This window comes from Myotis yumanensis, unplaced genomic scaffold, assembly GCF_028538775.1.
Source record: "Myotis yumanensis isolate MYYU_CA2020_CCGP unplaced genomic scaffold, mMyoYum1.0.hap1 SCAF_17, whole genome shotgun sequence".
NCBI lineage: Eukaryota > Metazoa > Chordata > Mammalia > Chiroptera > Vespertilionidae > Myotis > Myotis yumanensis.
The window spans coordinates 28,589,269-28,611,660 of NW_027223768.1; the positions used below are offsets into that span (position 1 = coordinate 28,589,269).

General features: G+C 37.7%; 1 protein-coding gene across 2 annotated transcripts in view; it reads right to left on the reverse strand.

Moving 5' to 3' along the window:
* The window catches only part of RPS6KC1 (ribosomal protein S6 kinase C1), a 133,669-nt gene extending 116,055 nt beyond the window's left edge, over nucleotides 1-17,614 (reverse strand). For both annotated transcript variants that reach the window (XM_070397688.1, XM_070397687.1), the window contains exons 1-3: nucleotides 17,397-17,614; nucleotides 9,348-9,383; nucleotides 3,180-3,300 (exon numbers count right to left, since the gene is read on the reverse strand). In XM_070397688.1, the coding sequence (XP_070253789.1) occupies nucleotides 3,180-3,300; nucleotides 9,348-9,383; nucleotides 17,397-17,501 (262 nt within the window). In that variant the 5' untranslated portion in view covers nucleotides 17,502-17,614. The remainder of the gene's footprint in view (nucleotides 1-3,179; nucleotides 3,301-9,347; nucleotides 9,384-17,396) is intronic.
* Nucleotides 17,615-22,392: the final 4,778 nt, after the last annotated feature.

Here is a 22,392-nt window from a genome sequence, read left to right on the forward strand (position 1 = left end):
GCTGACACTCTTGCATTAAGTATCTGCCCCCTGGTGATCAGTACGTGTCATAGCGACCAGTCATTCTGCTGTTCGGTTGATTTGCATATTAGGGTTTTATTATATAGGATGTGCTATCTAAGCTCAATGTATCTCATGCTTACGGTGAACTATCTCCTTCATAATGTTGGCAGCGAGAATGGCACCAGGTGTTAGACCAGTGGAGTCAGACCAGATCTTGCTTCAGCAACTTCAGTATTAGATACTTGAGTTTTAGCTAAGAAATAATTCATTACTAAGACTCAAGATTTAAAAGAAAGTTTATTTAGAAAGTCATAGAGGTAAAAGAAAGAAGAAATGGGCTCAGAAAACAAGTTACAGAGGCAAAAGAAAGGCCCTTGTTGCTTAGAAGAAAGGTAAAGGTAACTCGCCTGCGGGGGGGGGGGGGGGGGGGGGGGGCTGTGGGCATGCTCCCAGGAGAGAGAGCCACACTGGGTCCTGGTCTTGAGAGTATTTATCTGGAGAGCTCAGGGGAGGATTCCAATAGAATATTCATCAGCTTTCTAGGTGTGTCCTTACAGGGTCATGGCCTCTAATGATTCGTCAGCATCAGAGCAGGGGGTCATTGCAGCTGGTCCTGATATCAGCCATGGCATCGCCAGTCTGGTTCTGCTGCTTTTCTGGGCCTGGAGCTAAACCACAACTGAGGCCGATATGTCATCCCTAGGGGTTAATGCTTAAGAGAGGAGTAGTGCAAGGGCCCGCATGGGAGTCACATGAGGCCACTCTTCAGCCCCTGTTCCTCCTCCCGGGGGGCGTCTACTGCATGACTAGCAACATGTCAGGAAAGGTTAGGAGAGAGTTGGAACTGCATGACCAGCTACATGAAAGGTCAGGGGGTCTAAACCACATGACCAGTGATATGCTAGGAGAAGAAAAGTTACCCTGAGGGCGAGATCCTTGTTTTTCCAGTTTCACCCATTACTAGGTACCGTGGCCTTTCTGCCCTGGTGACCTTCTGTATCTGGCCATTGTCTTTGTTCTGCTCATGTCAGTCTAACAGTCAACCACAATGGTAACTAAAAGAAATTATTTTAGAGTTAGACCTGAATTCTTTCAGTCTTTTTTCTGTAAATTGGAAAATTTTGCAAATTAAAAAAAAATGGAGGAAAATTAGTTGCTACATTGGTGAAATGTAGAATTGGAAGGGAAAACAACTAACTCAGAATGAAGGAAACACAGAAAACTTACTAGAAGAGGAGACATCTAAAAGTATGAAAGGTTAGCAAAAAATTTCACAGTGGAACGGTGCAACACTAAAGAAAGAGATCCGAGAGTATGTATGTTAGGGAAATGGTAAGCTGAGCAACAGATAAGAGCTAACAACAGCTGATAATGTATTGAGCATTGAACTAGACACATACAGATATAATCCTCAAAACAAGAAGGTATTATTCCTGTCTTTCCAATAAGAAAAAAGACTCAGATGTTAATTTGTATTAAGATCACACCACTAGTAAATAGTGGATAGAAGGTTTGGGCCTAAATCTATCTGATTCCAAAGGTATGTTCTTTTCACTATAATATTAGAACATTACATATCTGATGGTTCTGCAAATTACAATAGGTCTGTATTTTGTTGCTGAGGATTATATACTAAAAATGTGAGAGTAACTAAAAAGACAGATGATTAACCAACAATTCCCTCCACACAACCACAGCTGCTGCCTGCAGGGTTCACTGCAGTTATCAAGTATTACAAATGGACTGTACCATTCACTGAGAGTGATGAATTGCTTACTTATTAAGATTAATAAGAAACTTTCACTCTATAATATGTAAGAATGAGGAGAAAAGTTGAAGATAATCCATTAGCAACAAACAATAATAGCTAAGAACCAATTCGGAAGCCACTCCCTTTCACCAAGAGACGAGCTTATTGTTTTAAAAGCCAGGTTGTGTATCTTCCAACATTGAATTTAAAGATATGTGTGCACAGTTAAATTCTACAGTTCAGAAGGTTTAAGGTAAAAAATAAAAGTAGGTCTCCTCCCATGACCTCAGAGGTTTTGCACATTATACAAATGTGTGTAGGTACGTCTTCACACAAATATGTATATCTATTTAAATATAGATGGAATCTTACTAAACACATTGCTGGGCAATATTTGTTTCCTATATCTTAAAAATATACCTCGGCCATATTTCCATACCAATATATTTAAATTTTTAGCTGAAGAATTCTATGCATTGGCTAAATTATGGCACATTCATACAATCACATATTGTACAAATACAGTTTATTTTCAGTATTCTATTGAAAATGCTGCAAGGAACACCCATGAACATGTACATATGCGTGTGCACAAATTTGTGTGTGCATGTAAGTGTTCTCAAAACATGGCCCACGGACTGCTGAGGGTTCCCTAAGGGCCTTACAAGAGATCAACAAGGTCAAAGCAATTTTCATAATGTGGTTGCATTTTTCACCACACTGACATTTGCACTGATATCTAAAACCAATGGCAGTAAAACTGCTGGCCTCTTAGCAGGAATCAAGACAATAGCACCAAACTACACTTACTACTAATCATCATATTCCTTACTGCCACTCACTCGTATTAAAATTTCCTTAAATGCCAGTTTCACTTAAGAATATACTTGATAATGCAGAAAATTTACTAACTTTATTTATTAAATCTCAACCCTTAAGACCATTTCTTTTTAAAAATCTGTGGGGGAAAAAACAAACTGTAATTACTGAGACTTGCTATCCAAGTCTAAATATAGGTTGGTTGTTTTTTAATTTCCTTTAGAGATCTATGATATTAACATTTTGATATTATATGATAAATGGGTCAACATTTGCAAAAAATATGCAAAGTATAGACATTAAAAAATAAATCAGAACTATAAGAATAATTCAATATCATCTTTTCTTATGTTCTCACACATTTTTTATTTGATTGGTTGGAGTTGCTGTGCTGCTGTTTCATAGAAGAGAGGAGTAAATGTGTTCTGAGTTAACAAAACTATATCAAGAACATGAAAACAACTTCAGGTGCCAGATGCTTGCTACATGATATGAATTATTGTAATAAATAAAGGGTCCTCTAACTTCATGGCACAGTATTTCAGCATATGAGCATAATTAGCTAATCATCATGTTTTAAAACCACAAATCCAAAATCATCACTTACCAAACACTTTTCCTTTAGCAAATGGAGGAAACAATTCTGAATGTCGAAATAAGTTTTTATGAATTTGCCATAGTTCTTTGTGTAGTTTCTTAAAATCACTGTATCTCTTCCACACGATTATCTAAAGAGAGAAAAAAAAATGTGTATCTCGGTTCAGATATCTGAACATAATTGTTTCATTAGTGTCAAAATTGTCATGCCAAGACAAACAAATGTATGTTCTAACCAATATGGTTAACTGTCTAAAATTAACTAACATTTGTTTAAAAATATAGAACAGCAATTTTTCCTCCAAATGTCCCAACTTTTAAATTTCATTTTAAATAAGTACTGTCTTCTTCAAACTGGAAAAACATTCAACTTGGTACAAAGGTCTATCCTACCTAAAATCTCATTTAACCTCTTCAAAATCCAATTACTACTGGCCATGGAAATGAGCTAGATGTCAAAATATATATTCTGTCTCAAAAACAGCATATTTATAAACAAAATAATTAATTTAGACAATTTTTAAATACAAAGTACATACTCAGCATTTGCCTAAAAGGATAAACAAAGTAAATAACACTGAGGGAAAAATAACCATGTAGCAAGTAATTAACATGAACTTTTTATTTCATAAATCAATTTAAAGTAGTAATAAGATTTCTGAAAGCAAGGTGAATCTTGATCAGAATACCATTAAAAGTAGTATATTTCAAAAATAACATTCATTTAGATTATACAGCATATAAAAAGTAAATATACCTTCATTAGTTCTAATTATTGTTTAACCTCGTTCAGATTAAATTAGGAAAAAAACTTTATAAAGGAAAAGGACTTGAACATGGCCTTGATATCACTGATTCACCCCTCAGTCTCCACAAAATGAGTAAACTACATTTTAAATTCCAACACCTAGTATATTGGGGCCTTTGCTAAAAAAAAAAAAAAAAAAAAAAAAAAAAAAAAAACCTACTACCTCAATTCTAACAAAGTCAATATTAAAAATTTACTTTAGGGTCAATGGGTAGAGCATCAGCCTGGGGACCGAAGGGTCCTGGGTTCAATTACAGTCAAGGGTTGGGGGCTCGATCCCCAGTAGGAGGTGTGCAAAGGGCAGCCGACTGGTGATTCTCTCTCTCATCGTGGATGTTTCTCTCTCTCCCTCCCTCTCCTTTCCTCTCTGAAATCAATAAAGACATATTAAAACACACACACACACACACACACACACACACACAGCAACACCACAAAGGTATTATTCCACCTCCATGTAGAAAAAAAAAAATTTTACTCTATGTATGTGTGAAATCCTTCACTAAACTATGTCAAACTTACCAAAAATTCTACCATGATTAATAAGTTTCTTGTTTCTAACACAGACATAATCTAGGGGACTAATCAAACTGTCGCAGGAATTAACTTAAGTAAACTGCTCCCTCCTGATGCTTGGTTTTATTCATTTACTCAACAACAAAAGTGGTCATCAAAACAAGTATTTCATGGCCCTACTTTGTGCTAGGTACTGTGTTGGCACAAAGAATGAAGAAATGAGAAACAACCCCTGCCCTCAAAGAGTTCCAGTCTAGTGAGGAAGATAAGCCAACTCAGTAAGCACATCACAAGACAGCAGCGCGATCAATGATAGAAGGGCAGCCCAGGGCGATGTGGAAGGAGCACCTCCACCAGCGTTGGATCTCTAAGAAGGCTTCACAGAAAGTATTACCTTAGGTGAGTGACCTAAAGGGAAGTAGACCAACAAAAATAAAGACAGAAAGAAGGGGTTGTAGATGAAGTTTTTAAAAGGAGAACGATGCCAAATATAATTACTGCAATTTTAGCTTTGCAACTGGATAAATGGTGACGCTATTCCCTAAAATGAAAAGCCAAGGGAGAAAAAGCTGTTTGGCGATAAGAATAAAGTTCAACTTTAGATACATTTAATTTAGGTACTTGTGACACATCTAATTGGAGATGTCCCATCGGGTGGACGGGTTTATGGTTCGAGAGCAAGAACTAAGCAAGATGTATTAATTTGGGGTCACTCAGTAAAGGTTGCTCAGCATCTGTAATGAGATGAGGAACCTACCTAACAACAGAATGATAGGGAACCCTAACATGCAGGGGCCAGACAGAAGTAAGGAAAAGAACACCAAGTGCAGAGTGTTTAAGAAGCTTGACTATGCCGTGAGAGAGGGTACATAGAAGAAGAAATGTTATTTTAAAATGGAAGTGAATACGACCAATGCTGAGGGCAAAGAACCAACAGTTCCAGTAAAAGACAAAGCAAGAGGAATTGAGAGAGCCAGACCAATACTTGAAAAGCAAAGGTCCTTGGAATAGGTAAAATTAAAGTGATTTTAATTTTCCTATTTTATGCTTCTCTGTAGTTTTTAATTTTAATACATGAACATAATTCTGCCATGGGAAAAAAACAATGTTACTTTCATATTTTTAAAATAGAGCAAATTATGGTGGTACCACAGTGCCAAAGGGCTTAAGGAGAAAATGAATGACTGGCTTATAAAAGTAATCTTACATAAAAAAAATGTAAAGACATTATAAACTAGAAATTAGAGCTATTCAATAGACTATAGAGCTCATGGAAACAAATCTGCAGATAAAATGTATATTCTATTTAGGGTCACTGTAAAATAAAGGCACTGTAACTTAAGGGGCAAAAGTTAATTTAGTCATAATAATGATGATAATACCATGGTATATAAACCAGTAGATTGTCAGAGCAAGAATAAGAACCACCCCCACAAGGTGAGAATCTGTGTTTCTTCACCATGTCCTAATTTATTCACTCACATATTCCTTATTTTCACACTACAACTTTAGAACTGAATGATCTAAGAACAAATGTAAACCCTCAAGAAAGCAGGAAACCAAAACATCACAAAATGTCACCATTTACTGACTCCTTTTAAGTTTGGACATTTCTAGAAACCTTAAAAATGGAAAAGTAAACAAAAGCACACTCCCATTATATCAACAAGTATAAATGTTTATAATTAGACTACACATAGTCCCAACAGATACATGCAAAAAATTATTTTTCTCTAATAATCAAATTTTTCCTATTATAGAAAAAAATCAAGGGGAGTGGGTGGAGATGGGAGAGCGCATAGATGGGTTAAATGGTGATGGAAAAATAAAATGAAATAAAAATCACTGTATAACAGCTATTGCTATATTGAACCATTTCTGCAGAAATTTCTTATTAAAATTATGAGTAAAATTCCTCAATTAAATAGTAATTTAATGACAATCATACATAGACTACAAATTTAATAAAAGCTTAATTATCAGAAACATTCCTTTATTTTTATATTAAAAAGTTTTAAGATAACTTCATTTTTTTAAAATATATTTTATTGGTTTTTTACAGAGAGGAAGAGAGAGGGATAGAGAGTTAGAAACATCGATGAGAGAGATACATCGATCAGCTGCCTCCTGCACACTCCCCACCGGGGTTGTGCCCGCAACCAAGGTACATGCCCTTGACCGGAATCGAACCTGGGACCCTTTAGACCGAAGGCCGACGCTCTATCCACCAAGCCAAACTGGTTAGGGCAAGATAACTTCATTTAGTGATACCAAAAACCTTTAGATCTCTTGTATTTTACAAAACCACTCAACTCAATTAACTTTTCCTTTTTACTCTTCCATAGTACTAGAACCTGCTGGATCATCTACCATACTATTGCTTATTAATTTTCTTTCCCTTGACACATTTCTGACACCAGTAAAATGTACTACCTACAGAGAAACAGAGCCAGACAGGTTACTTTTTTTAAAGGGTGGGAGAGGGAGGGCATAGTTCCACCTCTCTCTTTACTTGATTCAAGTATTCATGCCCTAGAGACTCTTCTGAACAAGAGGCCACATTGACTATTATTGCTCCCCCTCCGATTCATTCATGCTGCTCTTAATAAATAAAAATTTAGAGAAAAAGTTTAACAGATAAGAAAAAAAGCTGATAATTTTAAAATTATTTATTCCATGTTAGTATTTAAGCATTCTTGGGAAGAAAACACTGCATGTGCTAAAGTAGGTAGGTAGATAGGTATGTATGTATGTATGTATGTATGTATGTATAAAACAAACAGCAAAATTTCTCGTTTTATAAGGATAGCATATTTTTAGGCCTATATTTGGTTAGATTAAGTATACACTGACTAATCCTCAATACTCCTGCAAAGTCTAAATTCTAAAGGAATAACTAACTGAATCAGTTAACAGAAAGAGAAAGTAAAAGAAAAGGAAATGGAAACAAATTCTAAAGGGTGAATTCCTCTCCTTAATGAGAATCCCAATGTTTCAATGAAACATATGGGAAACTAAAAAGTATTGTTATGATTTTGAGGTTATTCTATATTTTAAGAAGCCAAATAGAAGACATGGTTGTTTGGGGGTTTTTTATAGCATTTCTAACAAAGGACCATGCAATCATCTAACTAAAGGACACTTACAAGAGTTTTCTGATGAATGGCTCACCAACAGTTGTTATTATAAAAGAGTTTTTCCAAAAAAAGGATTAAGGAAATGGCAGAGAGTATGTTCATGATAGGTTGGTTCAGGATTCTCCCTGGAAAAGGGGAACATCAAGCTACAAACTACAGCATAGCAATCAGACAATATTTTCAAAAGAAACACAACCCATTTTCAGTTTAAGAGAGTTGTAAATTTCAAAAGCAGAAAACCCTAGTATTGACTACTAATTCAACACTCTAAAGAATTCTAAATCCTAAAGAACAGTTCATACTAATCAGCTGACACTTAAGTAGAAAGTGTACTTCAATCAATGGTGCAAATCACTTTCTCTGCCATTTTAGAAGGATAGATATATAGATACATCTTCTTTTCTTCCAAAATAACACAATAGTCTCTTCATGGCTATTGGGGCTAGGGGATGTAGGGAGGAGTTAGATATCTTAAAACCCTAGGAAAATAGTTAAGGAATCTTTTAAAAATATGTCCTTTTTGAACTATTTTTTAACCATAAGAGAAAAAACAAATACCATATCAGATATAGTAAGAAATGGTAATGTATAAAAGTCAAAATATATTCTAAATCTGATGTCACATACACAAACCAAGCAGTACCAAACAATCCACTTAAATGTATGAATCAAGCCAGATTTTTCTATAAGAAGTAGTGGGGCTTGTGGCTAAATCGAAAATACATACCCCACCTAAAGACATTAAAATTCAATAAAAAATAAAAAAATACTGTTGCAGAATTAAGACTGCTCATTTACAATGTCTGTTTCTTTAGTAAGAAATAAAATCCCCAACATGCTATGTTTTTCTAATCTTAGTGAAAATGAGATCAAGGTAATCACTTTGGAAGGTATATAGATGTCTAATCATTATGTTGTGCACCTGGAACTAATATAATACTGTATGTCAACTGTAATTAAACAATAAATTAATTTTTTTAAAGAAAAGTGAACAAGCACTAATATAAAAGTAAATTTTAAAACTGTTAAAATAAGTAAGCTCCTCAGATAGGATTCCTAAAGGTATATAAGGACAAAATAATAATAAATACAGAACCACAGTTTTAAGCAAAAACCTTAACAAACTGGTATCATTTTAGAGAAAGGGAGAGTTGACAAAAGAAACTTAGCATCTACAAAATCTAAAAAAGAAACATCTACACCCGAAGCAGTTTTCCAAGATGTCAACATGTCAACTCAATATAAAAATGGAAGTACACAGAAACCCAAAACTTAATATTAATATCTTTAAAATTAATACTAGTTACCAAATACTTTTCAAGTTTATATTAAACAGGCATCATAATTTAGAAATAGGTAAATAGGAGCCCTTAACTAATATTGAAATCTGATGAGTATGAGAAAAATTATTACATTACTAAATAACACTATGATTCCTAAAAATCTCATTTTTCTAATTTAACATCGACTAAAATCTAACACATATTTAACACATCCGAATAATCTTCAAATTCTTAGTCATATAACTTAAAACCTATGACAACTTAAAATATACTTAATAGGTCTGAACTAGGACACTTCTGCTACTGTTTTGTGAGCTGAAGACAATCTCCACACAAACATACCAACACAAAGACTGACAATTCAATTTGCTCAATCGAGCATTTAGTTAAATTTTTGTCAAATATATAAAATAAAATTTTCATATAAATGTTACCTCCTGGACATCCTCTGGATTTCTTCGTGAAATAACCTGAAACAAAACATACACAGAAATATCTCATCATTATCAAAATTTAAGATTTCACATTTGTATAATTACTTTCAATAGTATTTGTATAAAAATTTCAATTTGCTTAAAGCAGCAGTTCTCAACCTGTGGGTCACGACCCCTTTGGGGATCAAATGATCCTTTCACAGGGGTCACATCGCCTAAGACCATCGGAAAACACATATATAATTACATATTGTTTTTGTGATTAATCACTATGCTTTAATTATGTTCAATTTGTAACAATGAAAATACATCCTGCATATCAGATATTTACATTACGATTCATAACAGGAGCAAAATTACAGTTATAAAGTAGCAATGAAAATAATTTTATGGTTGGGGGTCACCACAACATGAGGAACTGTATTAAAGGGTCGCGGCATTAGGATGGTTGACAACCACTGACTTAAAGCATAAGGAAATATCCTTAGCCGGTTTGGCTCAGTGGATAAAGCATTGGCCTGCAGACTGAAGGGTCTCGGGTTCAATTCCAGTCAAGGGCACATACCTCAGTTGCAGGCTCCTGGCCCTGGTCAGGGGCATGCGGAAGGCAACCAATCAATGTGTCTCTCTCACATCTCACATCAGTATTTCTCTCTGTCTCTCCCTCACCCTTCCACTCTCTCTAAAAATCAATTGAAAAAATGTCCTCGGGTAAGGATTTAAAAAAAAAGAAGGAAATACCATATTATGTCACTTACACAGAACTCAGCTATATAACTTCACTATCTGAAACACATACTAAAAAATCCAGCAAAAAGGCAGCTGAAATAAAGTCCAAATACTAAAGTTCATGTATTACATTTACAGGAGAATGCCTCAGCCTTCACTTTCACTTGACATTATTCTACCAAACTTGTCTAATCCTCTTCTCAGACTCCATATAAATTAAAAATATATAAAGCAGCTGCAAATGGACAAAGTATACAGGGATTGCTCTGGATTATTTCTTACAACTGGAAGTGAATCTACAATTAGCTCAATAAAAATTTCAATGGAAAAAAAAATACAGCCACAATGCTCAGATACACCAATAACTATGAGAAGTAATCACTGACCACCTAATGGTGAAGAAAACAAAAGTAACTTATAAAAAATTATAATCAGCATTCAAGGACAATGCTATCTTCATTCTCTGAGCAAAGAGGAGGAGGGAGGATTCTTTCAGACTTCTCTAATTACAAAAGCCAAAAAGTCTAACACCATTTAGAAAGATTTCCTCACAAAACTAGAAAAGAAGAAGGCTGGGTGCTTAAATCATTAAAAAGTAATGTAGAGCGGGAAAATCTCACATTAAATACATAATAACATCTATGTAAATGTAAAATTCATGAACTTGATGCTACAATACGCATTTTGCAAAAACTAAGATACATTAAACACATAAAAATGGTTGCCTATAGATGAAAGGAAGAAAACATTTTTGATAACTACTGACAATACCATGAACTGGGGATTAGGATCAACTCAACACTACTGCAGCCCAAAACAAAAACAGTAGTAATTGTTTATGTACTCCACAAAACCCTGTCAACCATTAGATTTTACTTATTCTTTCACTTATTCAACAAATATTAGTGCCTACTCTGCAGGTAGGTACTGAAGTATAACGGAGAATACATCAGGCTTGATTCCTATGCCACTACACTATAAAAACATAATCACTTGCCAGATACCTTACCAAGTTCAACCAAATGACAACCCACTATGAGGTGTTCAGTAGACCCACAGGTATAATCTCATTTAAATCAGTTAAGAATGTGTCTGTCCTCTGACGTGGACAACAAAAACAAAGGATGAGCTGAGCCCAGATGTCCATTAGTAACAACTCTTTCTAATTATGTAATTCTCTTCAGCAAAATTGATGAAAAATAAGAATACCAATCAGAAATCTGAAGTAAGAATATGACCATACTGAAAATGAACAAAGTTGAACCCTGAGACCAAGCTATTTATAAATTTTAATACTATATTAGCAATGATCTCAACAAATAATATCAATTCTAAAACAAAAATACAACATTCACTCTGATATAGACTGTTACTACGTCGTAATTTTTCCCTGAGGTGAATTTCAATATTTTGTCACAAAATTCAGCCAACAAATTCCATAAAAGTTGGAATTTAAAGAAGTGACATTTTTCATTTAAAGTTCATAAATTTCTGTTGCAAGCGTTAACTATCAATGGCTCATTAAGTACTTACTTGAGAAGTCTCGATAGATAGATGAAAGATAGATAGATAGATAGATATAGATAGATAGAATTCTATTGCCAAGTCATGTTGAAAATTATTACCCTAAAGCAGTGCTTCACAAACCACACTGCATGGAATACTGGTATTCTTTAAAATCAGTGATCTCAAAAGACTAATGATGAACTCAGTTTATCTTTGTTTAAAAAAGAAACAACAGTACTTTATGATGCCTTGTAAATCTCCAAAAGGAAACTATATAGTATTTCCCAAGGTCATCTATCTACTCAACTTTCTATTTTTATCATATGTTTTTTATTTATTATTATTTTTGTATTTAGTGTGACACCTACTAAAATTTGGAACACAGTAGAAAATGCTACTGCGATGTTTGTGGTCCATCCACCTCTGTTAAGGTTAAAAGCAAATTCTCAATTTAGGAAAACAAATAAGGTAACTATCTCCTACTGCGCTAAGAAATTAAATCTTTTCCTTCATTCAGCAAAACCCTGCCTCATAGGATGAGACAATCAAGGACCAAGAGCATACAGTAACACAGTAATACTAATAATATTAATCAATAACAGGCAGTACCTAATCTCACAACTCTGTGATTCTAAACAAAGTGCTCTTTCCGGGACACAATGAAACCAGCCCTCCTAGACATTAAAATTCCAAGTATGTGAGAAATATTCCTATTGGCTGTTAGGTAAATCCATTTTGTCTTTACAAAGAAATGCCAATCAAAAGCTGAAGAAGCATGCTGGCAGAACAGAAAGAATTAAGAAGAAAGGGATTTGAATACTTGCTCTGGCACTAGCCATGAATTGCTTTTTTACCAGTTCCCTAATAAACAAAAACAATAAAAAATCTTAAAATGAGCCCTCTTGCCTATCCTTAAACAAAGACCAGACTTTATAGCTTGGCCTACCCCAGGCCCATAATAATCAACAGATCAAATTGTCATTAGGTCCTCTCCAGTGTGCTAACTTATATTATCTACTTAACAAATATTTAATAAGGAGCTCAGATATAATCCAGGAACTGTACTTCTGGGTATTTATCCAAAAAAACCCAAAACACTGAATCAAAAATACATATCCATCCAAGTGTTCATTGCAGCATTATTTACAATAGCCATGATATGGAAGCAACCTAAGTGCCCATCAATAGATGAACAGATAAAGAAGTGATGCATATATACAATGGAACATGACTCAGCCATAAAAAAAGGATGAAATCTGGTCATCTGCAACAACACGGAAAGGCCTAGAGCAGTGGTTCTCAACCTTCCTAATGCCGTGACCCTCTACAGTTCTTCATGTTGTGGTGACCCCCCAACCATAAAATTATTTTCATTGCTACTTCATAACTGTAATTTTGCTACTGTTATGAATCGTAATGTAAATATCTGATATGCAGGATGTATTTTCATTGTTCACAACCCACAGGTTAAGAACCTCTGGCCTAGAGGGTATTGTGCTGAGTGAAATAAGTCAGACAGTGAAATAAGTCAGACAAAGAAAGACAAATACCATATGATTCCACTTATAAGTGGAATCTAAAAAACAAAACAAACAAACAAGCAGAATAGAATTAGATTCACAGATACAAAGAACATTTTGATGGTTGCCAGATGGGAAGAGGGTTAGGGGGATGAATGAAAAAGGTGAAGGGATTAAGAAGTACAAATTGGTAGTTACAGAATAGTCATGGGGATGTAAAGTACAGCATAGGGAATATAGTCAATAATATTGTAATAACTATATATGGTGTCAGATGGGTACTAGATTTATCGGGGTGATCACTTTATAAGTTATATAAATGTCTAATCACTGGGTTATACAACTGAAACTAATATAATATTGTATGTTAACTGTAATTTAAAAATAAAAGATTTCTTTAAAGACATAGTATTAAGCTACAGTTTACAAGGATATAAGCTTAGGAGGGAAGGCAGGGGAGAGTGGGTGGGTGGGAGGTAATCAACAAAAGACCATATATATATATGTATATATATATATATATATATATATATATATATATATATATGCATAACCCATGGACAGGGACAATTTGGTGGTGAAAGCCTGGGATGGGAGATGGGGGCAGGCTGGAGGGGGCTAATGGGGGGGAAAAGGGGACATATATAATACTTTCAACAAGAAAGATTTTTTTTTAAAAAGGACTTAGTATTAAGCTACAGTTTACAAGTATATATGCTATCAAGAGAAATAAAAGCACATGCCCATACAAATACTCATATACAAATGTTCATAATAGCTGTCTTCATAACCAAAAACTGTAAATGACCCAAATGTCCATCAACAGGTAAACAGATTAATTGTAATATAACCATACAATGGAATATCAGTCAGCAATAAAAGAGAATAAAAACAGACAACATAGTTGTATCTCAAATAATCATGCTAAGTTAAAGAAGCCAGACCAGAAAGAAAAGTGCATACTGTATAATTTCAATTATATAAAATTCTAGAAAACACACCTAATCTATCACAGAAAGGCGACCAGTGTTTGCCTAGAGACAGGTAGTGGGGAGAGGGGACTGACCGCAAAGGAGCATCAAGGAGCTTCTGCCATGATGACCGTGATGGTGCTTACACAACTACAGGTGTCCCCAAAAAATGTACACACACTGTAATGGCTGATAGCTCAATTTTGAAAATAAAATGTATTTTAATACACACTGCCTTTATAATTATGCAAAATGTGTGTCTATATTTTGGGGGACACCCAACAGTATGTATATATTTGTCCAAACTCATCAAACTGTAGACTTAAAATTGGTGCATTTTATTGTATATAAATAAGTCATATAAACAAAATCAAGTTATAAAGCAACACTGTCTTTTTTACATAAAGGCATACCTTTTGCTTTCCATACTCATGGAAAGAATACAAGCAAGAACAACCATTAACTTAATGTTGATGAGAAATCTATATCACAGTATGAGAATTTTGTAAACTTAGCATGATGAAACAAGCCAAAACTGCTAATGGTTCTTTTATATCTCTGTCTCCTTCAACTAAAGAATCAAAGAAACCTACAAAAGAATTTTCCAATTCTGAATAGAGGTACTTATTCTAGATAAAAAGTAATAAGCAACACAGAGTTTAACTAGGAAATATGTTAACAAGCTTGTAACTGGCCACAAGGTTCCAGAAAACTATTTTTTTTTTTAAAGTATAAAGGAGATTTAAGAAGATGCAAGAGCTTTTATGCTACCCAAAATTTAATAATGATACTAATTATTCTAAATCTACTCCTTCATAAAGAACCCTGCAAGGATCAAGAATTTAGAGATTATTCCTTAAAGCTTAAAGTAAATCAGTAGCAGGAAACATAGAGAAGACATTCCTAATTTTTATCTCATAAAGTTCTCTCAGGAGACTACTACTTACCTGGTTAATTCTCCTGAGGAAAGATGTTTTCCTCCTTAAGTCTCAAAAGAAATTAACCAATATTTTACTTGTTTTATAATATTAAGTATGGTTACTTTTTAAGTATATCTCCATGTTGACCCTCAAACATTAAAATTAAAATCTGTCACCAAAGCAACAAATGAAGACATAAACATTTACAAAGAGAAGAAAAGCAGTGTAAGCAATTTTCAAGTTCAAATAACCACAGCAATATGTGGCATGCATATTATATAGATTTGGTTAGTCCTGAGGGAATGTGCTACTTTGTGTTCTAATTTATGTTGTCATAAAAGTTAGTTCAGTAAATAGTTCACAGCTTAAGAAAAGATACTTAAGATCTGAATTGGGTTAACCTCTCCTTTTGTAAAGTAAGAATACAAGCAATTATCATATACAGTGTTTGCTATCCAAGTTCCAAACACATTTATGCCTTCAAGCCCTTATTGGCTCTCTCCCTTCTAGCTACCCTTCCACCTACGGCGCCCTCCCCTTTTGTCACCACCTATCTGGATTCTTCTCATCTTTCACCACCGGTCTTAACTGGTACATGTTCCCAGATCCCTTGAGCCAGAAGCAATCTCTGTCTTCTGAAATCCCATAGCTCTTTTCTATTCTCTTGTAGCACTTAACACTTTCTGTCTTGTACTATACTTCTTCAAAACCTGTAAACTCTCTTCTACTTATGAATATCCTTGAAAGAAGGTCCATGCTTTATTCAGCCTCTATCCCTTGCAGCATTTAGTGCCTGGAACTAAACACTTACTGAGCGTGTTGCCTAGAATGGAGAGGAAAACATTCAACAATGTTTTTTAGACACTGTGTGCCATGCACTGTCTTAGCTGGTATAAAAGGAAACAAATACCAATGATAAAGACCTATTCTGAATATACTAGAGACACAAGCATATAACAGATTAATACAATATAACTGTGGTGTTATAATAAGGGATGAACGGGGTGCTATGAGGGAAACATTACATATGTTGAAAATTGTTCTAATTCCATAAATTATATTAGGAAACTAAGTCTCAATGTTTGAAGGTCCCAATGCCTACAATGGTTTCAAGAGTGGTATAATAAGGGCCCTTTATCAAAAAAAAAAAAACAAAAAAACTTTTACACTACACCTATATAACAACTTTACTTGCAAACAGGGAGTAGCAAATTTCCCTCTATTCTCAGTACAGCCATCTAGGCCAGGCCTGGTCTTATCTTTAAACAAACTTGCTCATCCCACCTTCTGACATTTGTCTCAACTGTGCACCAACCATTTCTATAAAGCACAAGCCAAGTTGTTCTCAAGACCTAGTTCCTGAGCTGGCACACATGATCACTACAGCCTCCAAATGTGTATTGTGGTATCACGACTATCTGTACCTCTCCTTTTTCAAGCAATTAATGGCAATGATAAAGTTAATTCTGAACTTTTTGTATAATTTGGAGTTAGGCAGAAGTGGCCTCAAATCCCAGATGCGCTGCTGACTTGCAATGTAAAGTTGAGCAAGTTACAAAACCTCCGGCAACCTCAGTTTCCTCATCGCAAAAATTAGCAGTAACTTGGGTGATGTGTACAAAATGCCTAATACGCGTGCATACTCATATACACATACATGCCTACACATAGACTTACTTAATCTCACTCTTCTTCATTTCCCCAGGAGAGAGAGAAAAGCTCTCTTTACAAGGAGCAAGAGCAATTTTAAGTACCAAAGCGGGTACTAAGAATTGAACCCGGTTAAGTTAACATAGAGGAGACTTCGCAGCCTTTAAATGTGCTCTCAAGGCAGCTCACCCGAGTAACCTTCCGTGGAATTTCTCCTCTGTCTCCCACCGTAAACCATGAAAGACTCAAAGGCAAAAAGGCAGGCGGCAGAGGTCCTGGGCTGTGACCCCTAACACCGACATCCTCGAGAGTCCGTCTGCCTCAGTGCAAACAATGACGCTGTATAAATGGCCGAGGGGAGAAAGGCCCATTACATAAGTAAGATAAGACAATAAATCCTATCTTTAACCTGCACATCCCTCGGAAGCAAGCAAACCCACTTCTGCAAAATTTCAGCCTCCGAAGAGAAAGTTCAAATGGGATAGGGGCTGAGTCATCCATGGAAAACCATCAACCCCTGCCCCACCGGGAACGGGGACGACTCCGCAGCCTTCCCGGGTGGAGTCCCGAGCATCCCACCCTCAGCGCTCCCCAGCCTTCCCCAAGTCCCCCCTCTGACGCACGCCCGGCACCAGGCGCCCCGAGTCCCACCCTCGGCTCCGACCGGGGCCAGGTACCCCCACGCCAGGGTCCCCACCCCAGACCCTCACCTCCCAATTCAGGATCCCACCCCCGCCTGACACCCGCACTCACCCGGGCGGTGACCTTATACACCGTGTAGCCCCTCGGGTGTCGCTGAGGCTCGGTGACCGTGTAGAAACGGGCCAGGTCGGCACCCCGCTCCCGAGGAGAGGTCATCCTCCCTCCGCCTCAGCCGCCGCCGCCGGCCGAGGACCATCTGGGCGCCCGGCGCCGCGCTCCCCGGGTCCCCAGCGGGGCGAAGCAGCGGCACAGCGGTGGGGGCGGTGGCTCCGCCGCGGCGCCGCTGGCGCACGGCTCTGCTTCCGGGTCGGCAGAGGAACTTCCGGGTCGGGCTGCTCGGAGCAACTCGGGGGCGGAGACTTCGTTTTAGGTTCTGAACCGCCCGGGCCTGGGTTTGGCAAGTAGGCGCAGCGGAGGACAGAGTCGCCTCTCCCAAGTCTGCTTGTGCGCTAGCGCCGTCCCCTTCCGGGTTCTGTGACAGCTGTTACGGCCACGACACTCCGGTGACAGCTGGACCTCCACCCCTGCCCAGCCTGTGTGCACAAGTATTAAGGGTGGAGCGACGCCCTGGCCGAGCATCTTCTTTCCTTCTCCACTCACGGTCTATCGTTTTAAATACCTACAATAGCATTTGAACTTTCCTCAGACATGACTCTTCTCTCTAACAGGCATCCTGTCCACCTGTGCGCCTGTCTTTCTGCCTGCACCGCAAGCCCCAACCCTATGTCAATTTTGAAATTCATCCCCTCAGATTCTAAAGGTGGGAGCCTGTGTCTGGCTTGGGGGGGGGCGGAGGGGAATCAGACGAGCTCTCAAAACTAGGAAGATAGAGAGAGTTTCCGGTTTCAATTGATTCTATCCACAGCTTGGCAATTCCTTTACTTTTCCTTAATCATGAAATTGCCATTCTCCGTAACAGTCATTCCAAGTCTTTTGTCATTTTCTTCAATCCTCTATTCCTCTTCGTCTTGACTCCCTACCCTTTGCCCTCTGCCCCCACTTCTTTACAGAGGGAGAAAAGGATGAACCCTTAGTAACAATCCGTTCATGTTCTCACATTTCTATTCCGACCTGAGATGTAGACATATCTCTCATTTTTAAAACTAATCACTCCTCCTGTGCACTGAAACCTATCCTCTTTGGCAGACATTGTTTCATCAATGGCATCCCAACTCTGCTTTCTGTACCTTTTTTTAAAAATATATTTTATTGATTTTTTTTTTCTTTATAGAGAGGAAGGGAGAGGGATAGAGAGTTAGAAACATCGATCAGCTGCCTCCTGCACACCCCCTACTGGGGATGTGCCTGCAACCAAGGTACATGCCCTTGACTGGAATCAAACCTGGGACCCTTCAGTCTGCAGGCTGACACTCTATCCACTGAGCCAAACGGGTCAGGGCTGCTTTCTGTACCTTTAATCTCTTCCTCATCACTGTCTCCTTCTCTGCCTACATATGCATAAATCTATCATTCATTTATTAAACTTGAATTCACCACCTTCTATATGCCAGACATGTTAATTAGGCATTGGAGTTAAAAAAGATAGTCCCTGCTATCTAGTGGCATCTAGTAGGAAAAAACAGAGAATAATTAAAATATATCATGCTAAGTATCAGGATATATATATATATAGAGAGAGAGAGAGAGAGAGAGAGAGAGAGCTGTAGAACACATCTAATTCAGAATGAAAGATTAGTTAAGGTTTTCTGATAGAGTTGAAACTATAGCTGAATCTTGAAAGATAGGGAATAGCCAAGTAGTAACAGTGAACTCTGAGGAAGGAGAATAATTTGATTTCCAGAATTGTCACATTATTATATTCAGAATGTTCAGTTTTCAACAAAAAATTATGAGGCATCCTAAAAACAAGAAAGTATAGCTCATAATTAGAGAAACAGCAATCAATAAAAACCATGTCCAGGAGGAAGCCCAAATGTTGGACTTTACTAGACAAAGATTTTAAAGAAGCTATTTTAAATATTTTCGAAGAGCTAAAGAAAAGCATGTCTAAACTGGCCAAAACCAAAACCAAAACCAAAACTGACTCAAGAAAAAAGAAAACATCTGAATACCTGGCCTATAACAATTAAAACTATTGTGTTGCGGTAAAGCAGAAAGAAGTTAACTAGAAGAGGACGCTCTGCCGGGAGAAGGCGTGAGCCTGCACACAGGCCGCGTCAGAACAAAGTCTTGCACGCGAGACTTATTGTTCCGAGGCAGAACTTTCCTTGACGTGATGAATAGTCCATGAGGGCATAGAAAGTTCAGGGGAGGGTGCACTGCTGCAGGTGGAAAGAATCTTTATATAATATAGGAAATTAATAGTGTAATGTATAACTTAGCTTTGATGATTTCTTTTTTTTTTTTTTTTTTTTTTAATTAAATCTTTATTGTTCAGATTATTACATTTGTTCCTCTTTTTTCCCCCCATAACTCCCCTCCTTCCAGCTCCCACCCCACCCTCCACCCTCACTCCCCACCCACTGTGTTCATCCATAGGTGCATGATTTTTGTCCAGTCACTTCCCGCATCTCCCACACCCCTTTTTCCCCCAAGAATAGTCAGTCTATTCCCTTTCTATGTCCCTGATTCTATTATAATCACCAGTTCATTCTGTACATCAGGTTATTTATTCACTTGATTCTTAGATTCATTTGTTGATAGATGCATGTTTGTTGTTCATAATTTGTATCTTTACCTTTTTCTTCTTCTTCCTCTTCTTAAAGGATACCTTTCAGCATTTCATATAATACTGGTTTGGCGGTGATGAACTCCTTTAGCTTTTCCTTATCTGTGAAGCTCTTTATCTGACCTTCAATTCTGAATGATAGCTTTGCTGGATAAAGTAATCTTGGTTGTAGGTTCTTGGTATTCAGCACTTTGAATATTTCTTGCCATTCCCTTCTGGCCTGCAAAGTTTCTGTTGAGAAATCAGCTGACAGTCGTATGGGTATTCCCTTGTAGGTAATTGAGCCTCTTTCTCTTGCTGCTTTTAAGATTTTCTCTTTGTCTTTTGCTCTTGGCATTTTAATGATGATGTGTCTTGGTGTGGTCCTCTTTGGATTCCTTTTGTTTGGGGTTCTCTGCGCTTCTTGGACCTGTAAGTCCATTTCTTTCACCAGGTGGGGGAAGTTTTCTGCCATTATTTCTTGAAATAGGTTTTCAATATCTTGCTGTCTCTCATCTTCTGGCACTCCAATGACTCTGATATTAGACCGCTTAAAGCTGTCCCAGAGGCTCCTTACACTATCTTCACACTTTCGGATTCTTTTTTCATTTTGCTTTTCCAATTGGGTGTTTTTTGTCGAATCTTTGGTTTGATTATTGTACTCCTCTGGCCTGCTATTGGGTATAATATTCTTTATTTCAGTCCGTGTATGCTTACTTTCTAATTTCTTTATCGTAGCATCGAGGGTCTCATTAGTTTTCGTGAGGCTCTGCACAAATTTATGGCAAGCCCTCAAAATTGCGATTCTTAGCTCCATATCCTCCATTTCTGTCATGTTTTTTTGTCTCCGCATCTTTTATGCTTTCTTGGTGCACCCCCTTGTGGTCTCTGTGCGCAGTCTTGTTCTAGCCAAGCCTTAATTGTTGTAGTTAACACTAGAGGGGTTTGACCACCAGGCCGGCTGGCTGTGGAAATCAGCTGTGTGGAAAACGTCTGCCTTCTGGGGAGGCGCTAATCCAGCCTTTGCCTGAGGCAATCGGCAAATGGCTGTGCGCAGGTTTTGGGCGGGGCGGGATCAACAGGGCGGGCGGAGGGAGCAGTTATGGCCACGCTCAGACCCGTTCCCAGAGGCTCTGCTTCTCAGAACCCCGGCAGCCGCTGCAAACCTCGGAGAGAAAGCTGCCCTCAGGTCCCAACTGATGCCGGATAATCCCGCTTCTCCCGTTTGAGTCTGGGTCCCTAGAGACTCGCCCGGATCTGGAGCCCAGAGTCTGAGACTCACTCCCGGCAGAAAACGACAACCGTGCCCTCAGCCACCAGCCCGCTTTGCCCGCGCACCTCGGTACCTTTGTATTTTCCACACTGCGCCGCCTCTGAGCCTCGATTTGCTGTTCTCTTTCCTTCTAGTTGTAGAGTCTCTCTTCAGCCAGCCTTCCTGTGGTTCTGGGTGATGTCCGTTCAGTCTTTTAGTTGTATTTTTGAAATGGTTGTTTGCGGCAGCGGTCTCCGGTGTTTACCTACGCCGCCATCTTGGTCTCTCCTCGCTATAGTTCCTTTGATGATTTCTTAAAGCATGTTTATTAATCATTGTCACTTGCTGTACCCCATTGTTAATCATTGTCACTTGCTGCACTCCATTGTTATTTGCTGTGCTCACCCCCAATAAAAGCCATGAGGGATCAGAGGATCTTGGCTATTCGCCTGAGCGAGCGGTAGCCCTCTGTTTCTCCGTATCCTGTGGTCCGACTCATCTCTGCGTCTCCGTTCACCAAGAACGTCAATACTATTGAATCAGTAATTAATGGTAATGATTGCACATTCTTGGGACTATACTAAAAATCACTGAATCGTACACTTTAAAATGGTTAAACTGATGAATTTTGTTATATAAATTTTATTTCAATTTTTTAAAAAAATACAATGAGATATCACCTTAGAACTATAACAATGGCTAAAGTTGTTGTTTTTTTAAACTGACACTACCCAATACTGACAAGGACAGGAGCACCTGGAACTCTCAGAAGTTGCCAGTGGGAACTCAAAATGATACAGCCACATTGGGAAACAGTTTAGCAGTTTCTTATATACCTAGGCTTACCAGATGTCACAACAATCTCATTCCTAGGTACCTGAACTCAAGAGGAATGAAAATATATGTCCATAGAAAGACCTATATGGGAATTGAAAGATCAGACAGAGGCCGAAAACCAGGACTACAGGCTTTATTAGAGGAGAAGGACCTGCCGGGCTGTCTCGCAAGGGTAGGACAGCAGCACGTGCAGGGGTGGGCACGCCTTTTGAGGGGTGGAATGGGAAGGAGTGGGGGGGCTTAGGTTTACTCGGTGCACACTGATTGGTGGCTTACTGCATTGTCCATAT